Genomic DNA, 9,980 nt, shown 5'->3' on the forward strand with positions numbered 1-9,980 from the left:
GGTGACTGTTCGCTTGAGGCTCTCCACCAGATGAAGAAGATTCTTTAAAAATAAATCAGAGTTTGGAAAAGGTAAATGGGTACCTTTTCGGTCCTCTTGAAATGCCAAAAATAACAAAAAAGGTTCTCCCTTTTGAAGTCAGCAAACTCGGCTGACCAAAAAAAAAAACGCTCAGAGTCAGTTCAAAGACAAAAACAGGATTTCAGAACGTCAACAGACGAATCCACTCAACGGATCTTTACCAAGCCGTGAACTGGGTTGGTAAAGTCAACTCAGCTGCGTTCGCTTGCCACCTCTGTCCACCTGTCGCAAAGACATAGGTGTGAGATAATGTGGGAGTGTAGGTGGAGATCTCAGGTGGGTGAGTTGTCAAGAGGAGGTGGGCATCAATACTAAAGGGGTGTTTCTAAAGTAGAGACGGGGATAGACAGAGTGTCCGGTGGACCTTTTAGCCTCTCTGACGGAGGGGAGAGGGCCAGACAGGGGCTTTATAATACCCCCCCAGGGGCCCCAGGTGACGCCATAATCCCCCTGTAGGGCCAAGGGCGGGGGGCGGCAGTGCTGGACATCCTAAATCAAACAAACTTAACCCCTCTGTCGCCCCCCCATAACAGGCCGAGGCCAAAAGAGAGCAGAAGTAGATAAAGCGAGAATGAGTGGAAATCCACGAAAGACATTTATTGGCAGGTAGAGAGAGTTTGAATGAGGAGACAACAGGAAGTGCTTTTTCTATTCAGGAGGAGTGGGAAACTAGGAGGAAGAATGGCGGCGAATAGCAGCTGACGCTGAAAGGAGAAAGTTTTCTTTGGGGCGTATGTCATCTGTTGACATATCATAACTGTCATAATCAGGGGACGCAAATGCTGATGGACAAGGACAGAAAACACACAAAGACACGCGCATGCACACACACATACACATACACGTATACACATATACACACATGCAGATAATACAGTTGGGGCCCCGGACGGAAGTGCCCAAAGCTAACAGCGCTGAACTGACCCATACACTGAAATGCCTGACCCTGTGAAACCATTGTCTGTAACAAGCATGTGTGCTGCGTATGGACGGAGACAAGACAAAAATACATATTAACGGCTAACAAAGGATCATCTTAAATCTGCTATGCTAAATGCTAAAGCTACGGCTAAAGTGTGCGACCACATTTATTGCTTCTGTTTATTGTACTGAAGACATAACCAGTTATTTTTAAGAGGAGGCAAAGAAAAGTCTCTTCCTATCGGCAGCAGACATCGCATGCCGAGGCCTGTGAATATGAACTTGACATTGCCTCAGAGCTCAGAGCCGTCACTGGCACTGCTCCACAGCCACGGAGAGGACACAGCAGAAGGTGAAGACAAATGTGCAAGGAATGAAAACAACAATGGAGAGAGGAGAAAAAACTGTGAAAATGAATTTGTGGAAGCGGCGGACCAACAATAATTCACATAACACAGCATGTTGTGTCTTCTGTTGTGACAGGGGCTTCTAGGAGCTGCTCGGCAGAGGCCTGCATTATGTGAGAGAGTGTGTTTGTCCACATGTGCGTGTGTGTGTGTGGAGCAGTGCAGCAGGGATGTGGGGGGACGGTGGGGTTACCGAGCAGCAGCGGGGCATCGCGCTGACCAGTCGAGAGCCATCACTGTTGAGAGAGAGGAGGGGGGAGGTGTGTGTGTGTGGGGGGGGGGTGATGAATGCAGAACGCTGAGCTCGCCGTTTTAACTCCCTTTTATACATGTTAGAAAGAACACACACAATGCAAAATGCTGGCGGCACTGTGGCAGTTATAGCTATTGTGCACGATGTGTGTGTGTGAATAGTTTATGTATGAGTGTGTGTATTCAAATCACGCTGCTACAGTGATTGCCAACATGGTTTTATTTTAGACTTTAATACAGCGTACACATTATACCTCAATTATTAATATCAATACATCATATATACAGTATACTTTTTATTATATTAAACATACATTTTAAAGGGGCAATTCACCCAAATAACAAATAAAAAAATGTTCTCACTCATTACTAGTGGGGTCGAGAGTACTGGGATGGAGGCAGACATCTCCGAAAAGAAGACCAGCTAAAGCTAATAGTGTAAATACGCACCCCGTCTGAAGTGGACACACAACCTCAACAGCGCGTCAGGAGTGTGAATGACATTTTTTCAAATTAATTTGGGATCTCAGGGCTGCCGTAGACTTTGGTGACAGTGTACAAGCTGTATGGAGCCATTTTCTGTTTTGGTTTTGTTTGTTTGTTCGTTTGTTTGTTTGTTTGTTTGTTAAAACAAGTCCCCATCCACTTCAGTTATTTGAGAGAATGCTGCAACACTGTTTTGGTGTGAAGCTCTAGAAATGTTGAGTGGACTATGAAATTTCACCTGACTTTCGAACAGCATTAGGGAGTAGATAATAACTGAATTTTCATTTTCGGGTGAACTTAAAGTAAAAGTAGCAATACCACAGTGTAGAAATACTCTGTGACAAGTGAAAGTCGTTTTTACTTAATAAAAGGACAATAGCATAAATGTATGCTATATTTACTTAACAGTTGAGGCTGGTAAAGATGGATTAACTACTTTATAAATGTTGTCTACTGGGTAGCTTTTGAATTTCCCCCTAGGGTTCAATACATTTTTACATTTTTTATACATTTTTAACTAAATTTTTAAAGTAACTAGGAACTAACATTTTCAAATAAATGTAATTCAGTAAAAAAAAGACCAATATTTGTCTCTTAAATATCATGGAGTAGAGAGATTTTTGGAAATACCCAAGTAAAATGGCTCAAAATTGTACATTAATTACTTTCCACTAGTGTTTTTTTGGAATTTGGGTGAACTGACCCTTTAAATTACATACAAAACATATTTTAAGACAGGACAAACATGGCAACTGATACCAAAATCAAACAAATATAAATGAAGGTTTCATGAAAGCAAAGTCTCTATCAAACACACACACACACACACACACACTCACACATGTACGCTCATTTTATCCATTTTAAATTACAAAGCTTATTTCCACTGAAGATGTCCTCTCTGTCAGGCCATTACGGAGGTATGAAGGTCCATTTGATTGTGAATAGGAGATGTCGGAGAAGAGACGGACGCTAACAGGCGCAGACATGAGAGAGATATTGGACAGATTGAGAGCATCATTGAACCCACAGTTCAGGGCAAGGACCTCTTTAGCATTTCAAAGCATTCACAGACACGGGACGCAACTGAAAATGGCGAACACAATGGTGTTTTTCAGCAGGATTTCAATGAGTCTCCATTATACATTCTAATGATGTGCAAATGTGAAAGTAATAATACTGAATCTCACAATATTTGCTACACCTTTATATACACTAATGACAGGCGACTAGGACCTCAAAGGTCACATGATTCAGCTACCACGTTCATTTCTCTCCAAAAAAAACAACAGGCAGACTCATTTTAGCCAGAATTCATAGAGCATAATGACTCTCCAGGATGAGCTAAAAACGCTGAAAGGATAACTCACTGAAATATGAACACAGTGATCACTTGAAAGTAACCTTCCCTTTGTCACCTGTGCAGCATATGAGTTCAACAATTACAAAAAAAAAGAGCGCTGTTGGAGACCGTGTAACTTTGAAAGACGAAATAACACATTCTTCCTCTTTTAAACACAAAGTTGAATTAATGAGCCATAAAACATACCCTCAGTCAACTAAACACACTGAGGGGATTTGCTGCTACAGCCTCATGTAGTCTGGTATGTCCAGTAGTTTATGGTGGCTAACGTTGGCTAACGTTTTTGCACTTCCTGTTCCCTCGTCTCGAAGTCAGTGAGTTTTTTGAATGGGTTTTTGGTTAGATGCCTGAAATGAGGTCTGTGGTTATCACAAGCACAAGAGATTTTCACGTTTTGTTCTACAACATAAGAAACGCCGGTAAATAACGGAACATTTGAAGTATAAAGCGTTTATGTGTCTTAAAATAGGCGGCTGCCTAGTGTAGTAAGATGCTTAGTGTCGTGACCTCTATCTCATGCGACCGCCATGTAGTTTGTTTTTTTTACTTCTGGCAATTACATGTACGCTTATAAGTCACAAAGGTGGTGTTCATTTGTGAAGATTATCTTGTTGAACAAAACACGTAAGTAAACTTTCGGTTGCCACAGAGCTTCTTTTCTGCAATAATCCAAAATCCAATTGAAAAATCCCACAGGCTGCTAACTATGCTAACTTCCAGGTTAGCCTAAAAATATGTCATCCCTGCAGCGCTCTATTATATCACGTTTTAGCATTGACCATCATTCCTTGAACGTCTACATGTAAGCTAAAGTTACACAGGCTCATTTTAAACTCTTCATCTTAAGGTAGTGGTATTTTGTGCTTCTCTGCGTCTCCTCCACTACATTTCAAAGGGAAATGTTGTATTTTACTCAACCACATTTATCTGTCAGCTGTGGTTACTTTAATTCTATATTCAAACCATAAAACACAGACTCTGTTTCAGCTCAGTGACAGGCTGACTTTTAATAATGTCAGAGTACATTTCCCAAGGTCTTTGTGACATCTTTGTGAATGGTCAACCTTTTTCAATAAATCCAGTGAAAGTGAACTGAAATGTATGTGCAGGAACATACTCTGTTTCATTAGAATGAGATTTTTGGGGAGGATTTGATTCCCTGCACCACAGGAAAAAAAAGGTGTGCATGTTGCCTCATTTTCATTAATATATTCTTACATGTAGAATTCATGACTTCTACTTGTAACTGCGAAATGTCGTACCTTCCTATCATTTGCCAGACTTTTGCATTTCTATAGCACTGAAACGATTAGTCAGTTAATTGGCAAAAGATCTGCAACTATTTTGAGAACTGACTCATTTTTTCAAGCAAAAATGCAAAAACATTCACAGGTTCCATCTTCTAAAATGTGAGAGATCTGCTCTTATTTCTGTTTACTGAATATATTTAAGTTTTAGACTTTGAGTAGGTCAAAATAAGATATTTGAATGCTTCATCTTAGGCTCTTGAAAGAACAACTTTTTTTGACATTTTATGGTAAAAAAAATCGATTAATGAAGAAAATAAACAGCAGATTTATCACGATTGTTTGCATTTTGGTGTTCACTGTCTTGCACTACGTCAGGACGAGCTGAGATCAAACCATCAATCTTACAATTAATTGACAAGCTTTCAATTGATCTACCACCTGAGCTCCAGCTTTCCTTGAGTTTTCTCTCAAGGTGTCACTGATTTCACATAAGTAAAGGATTTCTCTTTATCTCAGGACTGGAATTCTGCTTTAAAACTCAAAATTTTGAAACCAGGATAAAGATATTTTTCCTCCCTTGGATCATTTAGCAGCCGCTGTATTATTTTGTATTTTACGCTGTATGTTATTAATGTTAATGGGGTTCATGCATGTGCAAAATTAAACTTGATGCACAGCTTTTCTTTAGTCTTTGCTGCAGTCAAGCCTGATCAAATGACTGAAGAACTATGCGTCTCTTTATAAAAATCACTGTGATATTACAGAATGAATGTCTACGATGTTTTGTTTTTTTCCATGCCTGTGCCCTCAGTTGTTTTCTTGTTTGTTGGCCTGCTTGGCTCTCATGGCGTTCTGTGTGACTGTGGACAGCGATGATCCGGTCATGCTGGTCGTCTCCACAATCTCTATATCCTTACAGGTCAGACATGCCACCAGCTTCTGGCGTGACGCACTGCGCGCAAAGAAGAACTCGTGGGAGACTCCACCCAGTACAGCACCGGTCACTGGTCCGATCCAATAAACCTGAAGGTGGGTGAAAGAATAACAGCTTAAAATGAGATGTAAGGGTTGTGAGTAGACAGTCACTATATCTGGGTGATCCACCACAAATCAACAAAGGTCTTGCATTCAAAACTTTTGATTAAGTAAAAGTGCACAAATATTAGCAGTTAAGTGTACTTATATATACTTATATTATATATATGATGTTTTAGTGACTAAATACTGGTGCATTAAGCAGAATTTTGCTGGTAGTTCGAGGTAGTTGTATCTACTTTATAGGGGTCGGGCTCCTCCAAAGGGTCACAACATAAATCTGATGGAGGGGTGGTGAGACAATTAAAGCGAGAGGGAACAAGAGACAGAGATTTGGGGGGTTTGCCTTTTCGAAATATCGCATAATATCACCTCTTTTGGCCTTGAATTAATAATTGATCATCGAGTCTCATCCACAGGTCGTCAAATAATGAGATGAAACTCATTCAATCAACTATCTTTCTTAAGGAAGGTGAATTTTTTTGTCTATCCAAGATGTTTAGAGGAGAAATGCGTCTTTGATGGACCTTATAACAAGTCAGACATGTGAAATATAAACCTGCAATGAGCCTCAACTAGACGGTGCTTTTTGTAGAGGATCACAGGTCAAAAAGGCTGGAAAACACTGGAAAGGTACTATTTACAATGTTGATAAGGTAACAATGCAAAAACTATTTATATGTCTCCATAACTGTATAAACATGCTGTCTTAAGAGAAGAATAAGGTCGCCACAACACTGTTTAAAGGTGGCTACTGCGAAGGGTCCTGCACATATAAACAATAAAACAGTATTAATTGTTAATTAATAATTGTGTTTGAGGATTTTTCTCTTCTTGTTAAGATTTCTTCCACAAAACTACATAGTGCACCGTTAATGTCAGATCTGAATCTGAGGTAAATGTAGTGTAGTAAAAAGATCAAGTAAAAGTATAATATAGCAATAGAAATACTCAAAGTGGCTTAAAACTGTACATTATTGGAGTAAACGCACTCCACCATTATATTCATTTCGATTATTATGATCTGAACTTTGACAAATTAAACACAATCATCCAACAGCAGTGACGAGTGTTTCCATGGAGACAGACTTCTCTCTCACCCAGTGGTTTTCCCAGAAGCCGGTGATGATGGCCGGACCCAGAGCACGAGCAGGGTTCATACCTGCACCAGAGAACCTCGCCTGACAGAAAAACAACACACACACACACACACAAATGAAGTGCTACTTTTGTTTTTTATTACACTTTTTTATTTTCAGATCCAGAAACGACAACATGAGCATACAATCCACTTTTCTGTAAAAAAAAAAAAAAAAAAAAGTGACCCTGAGGATGTAGGTCAGCCTTTCCATTCTCTAACCCTCGCTCCTTCTCTGGAGGGTCACCTTGTCACCATTTTCTTGTCATAGCTTGTCATGCTGTGTCTGAATGCTAATGTCTTCTATGTCTACTTTTACATCATCCCAGCAAGACTGTAGCTTAGCGTAATTCCAGAAAACTACAAAATGGTTGCTGGGTGGCTGGCTAAGGTGTTATAAAGAATGAGTTTTTCATGTGATTAACTAAATCACTTATTTTGTTTTCCTCCATATTCCTAGTTAGACTCAGTTTCCTTAGATAGTCCTGTAAACACCCTGGACAAACTACCACACTGTGGCTTCAATTTAACAAACTTCAAATCTTTGGATTGTGAGATGAAACCCATGAAATGTTAAGGGTTAAAAGGTTTAACACAAATGACCTACTTTCTGCGACACACTAGCGTTCATCAAAACTGACAGAAAGCTCCTCTTACCCCTATTAGCACTCCAGCAGTGTGTGCTAATCCAATAGCCAGGTTTCCTGGTTCTGTGCATTCCCTCCGTCGCTGATCCTCCACTGAGAACACAGTGAAGACCATCTGGAAGGTGCACAACACCTCTATGCCCAGAGCCTGGCCCGCATTCAACTCTATAGGAACCTGAGAGAGGTAAAAGAAAGGAATATTCTGAGAAGATCTTACGATTCTCAACAAGTAACCCGCTTATAATCTGAGAACTGACCCTGTTGACGAAGTGGTCTGCAGTGGTTTTCAGTGGCAGGGCCAGGTAGAGGGCCCCAGCTCCTAAAGAGGCCCCCAAACACTGTGCAGTGATATAAACAAGAGCCCTGAGAACATCAATCCTCCGGGTGGCCAACAGAGACAGAGTCACCGCAGGATTTACCTGGTCAGGGAGCGCAAACACACACCGACATATAAAACACCTTAAGAATATTAAAAACAATTAAATAGAGAAGCGAGGTCCCTCCCCTGCTGGTGAACCACCAGGAGGCCTTATTTCAGAAAACACATGTACAGTAGTGAAGAGCGAGGGACAAATCATTTGCTGATCCAGTTTGAACTGTGCCATCAATTACACACGATGTTTGACAAAATAAAAGAAACATTTTCATCTCAAGAAAGTCGTAGTTTCTTCGTCTGACGTATATTCAGATGTGACCAAAGAGTCATTTTTCCACAAAATGTCTCACATGGTTTCATTTTAAAAACTATTCGAGGCCCAAAGATGTAAAATGATGCAATATTCTCAAAAAGGCAAAGAAAAGTCCCAAAAAACAGAAATGTTTTTTTCTTCTATCTCTCCATTAATCATCTCGAAACCACTCAAACTACCTAACAGTATATAAAGTGGTTTAAACACACAATAACTACTATAAAGTCATATATGAAAATATATCACTCACATAGGCATTAATGAGTGCTTTTATTTTGATACTTTAAGGATTTTGAGCTAATAATACTTGTGTACTTTTACTTAAGATAAACTTTAATTTCAGTATTTTTTACATTTCCATATTGGTACTTTAACTCATGTAAAGAATATGAATCCTTCTTCTACAACTGACAACAGCAATGTTACCACCAGCAAAGATTTTCCACTCAGAAAAACAAAAACAAAACATTAAAATGAAACGTATTACCACAAGACATTCACCTGTGCTCCACTTATTTCTCCAAAACAGTGTGCCAGCGCAACAATCACCACACCCACTGCCACTGCTGGGTACAGGGGTCCCTCGAGGGCCTCTCCAGGGCCGGGCAAAGAGGCTCCCAGCACGGTGCTCACTAACACCAGGGTGCCGATCAGCTCCGCGAGCATGGCACGCCAGAACTGCCGACTACGGAGCTCCTCGGGGAAAGGGGACATAAACAAAGTCGGTCTATATTTAGTCCAACCATAGAAAATGTTTAATCTTGCTCAAACTGGTGCTAGGATTCATGAAACATATTAAAACACATTATACAGTCACATAAATCCTGAAAAAGACTGTATACCGTCCATGCTGAGGATTGTGTTTATCAATTTACTTGTCGTACCTTCTATCATAAGCTGTGACACTTTTAAAGACGACACAATCAAAGATGATTGTGACGAACAAGGTAACCCCATGTCAATAATCTAATCAAGTTACCTAAAGCCTGATAAAGAGTGCAGATTATTTTTATTCATCGACTTCTTATATCTTCTAATGCTATCAAAGGCTGTAAAACAATATCAAACATGACACAAAAACATTAAATGAGACAAAGACAATACTTATTCTATCACTTTATCTCACATAAACAAGTCGACTCCATGTCAGTAACCTGTATTTCAACTCTGTAACCTGATTAAAATGCATCACTTGTCCTAAAATCATAACACTTTTAAATACAAACACACAAACCCTCCTTAGTGAACACAACGCTGGATACATTTGGAAAAACATGAGGGATTTATACACTAAGGCAATATAATAAGAAGCTTACCTCACTCCACGTCATCTCCAACTCAGTGAGTATGTTCTCCTAAGGCTTTTTGTCCTCTGTAGGTCCGTCTCCGTGCCTGTCCGTCCGTCTGTGCGTAGCTGTCGGGGTCTGAGGGCTTCAGGGTCTCTGCTACGTCCCTCATTAAGTTGTAGAGTCTCTGAGAGGTCCTTTGATGAGAGCAGCCTCCCCTCTTCTCTTTCTCTCTCCTCACCCTCTCCTTGCCCCACACCTCAGTCCCCATCAAGGCTTCCTCTGCACAAACATTTGTCAGCACAAGCCCTTGAAATATGTCTCTCCAAGGTTGCATGCATAACACGTAACCCTCCCAATTTTTCCTCCAACACATGCAACCGACCTTGAGCAATTTAACGCATCTTCAGTAAACTACCAGGAGC

The 9,980-nt window shown here is 40.3% G+C and overlaps 1 protein-coding gene across 1 annotated transcript; it reads right to left on the reverse strand.

Moving 5' to 3' along the window:
* Positions 1–5,567: 5,567 nt before the first annotated feature.
* LOC141000294 (aquaporin AQPAe.a) lies at positions 5,568–9,600 on the reverse strand. The gene is made up of 6 exons (XM_073470980.1): positions 9,586–9,600; positions 8,771–8,962; positions 7,838–7,999; positions 7,591–7,755; positions 6,896–6,976; positions 5,568–5,783 (listed from the first exon to the last, which is right to left on the reverse strand). The coding sequence occupies exons 1-6, from the start codon at positions 9,598–9,600 to the stop codon at positions 5,568–5,570; spliced, it is 831 nt and encodes a 276-aa protein (XP_073327081.1).
* Between the last annotated feature and the right edge of the window lie 380 nt (positions 9,601–9,980).

This window comes from Pagrus major, chromosome 7 (assembly GCF_040436345.1).
Source record: "Pagrus major chromosome 7, Pma_NU_1.0".
NCBI lineage: Eukaryota > Metazoa > Chordata > Actinopteri > Spariformes > Sparidae > Pagrus > Pagrus major.

Bases quoted from the DNA above. Each gene is read 5' to 3' on its own strand.
- LOC141000294 (XM_073470980.1), bottom strand. The intron at 6,977-7,590 runs GTAAGAGGAGCT...TTTTTCTGTCAG, and splicing joins CTGCTGGAGTGCTAATAGGG to GCGAGGTTCTCTGGTGCAGG. The intron at 5,784-6,895 runs GTGAGAGAGAAG...ACCCACCTTCAG, and splicing joins GCTTCTGGGAAAACCACTGG to GTTTATTGGATCGGACCAGT.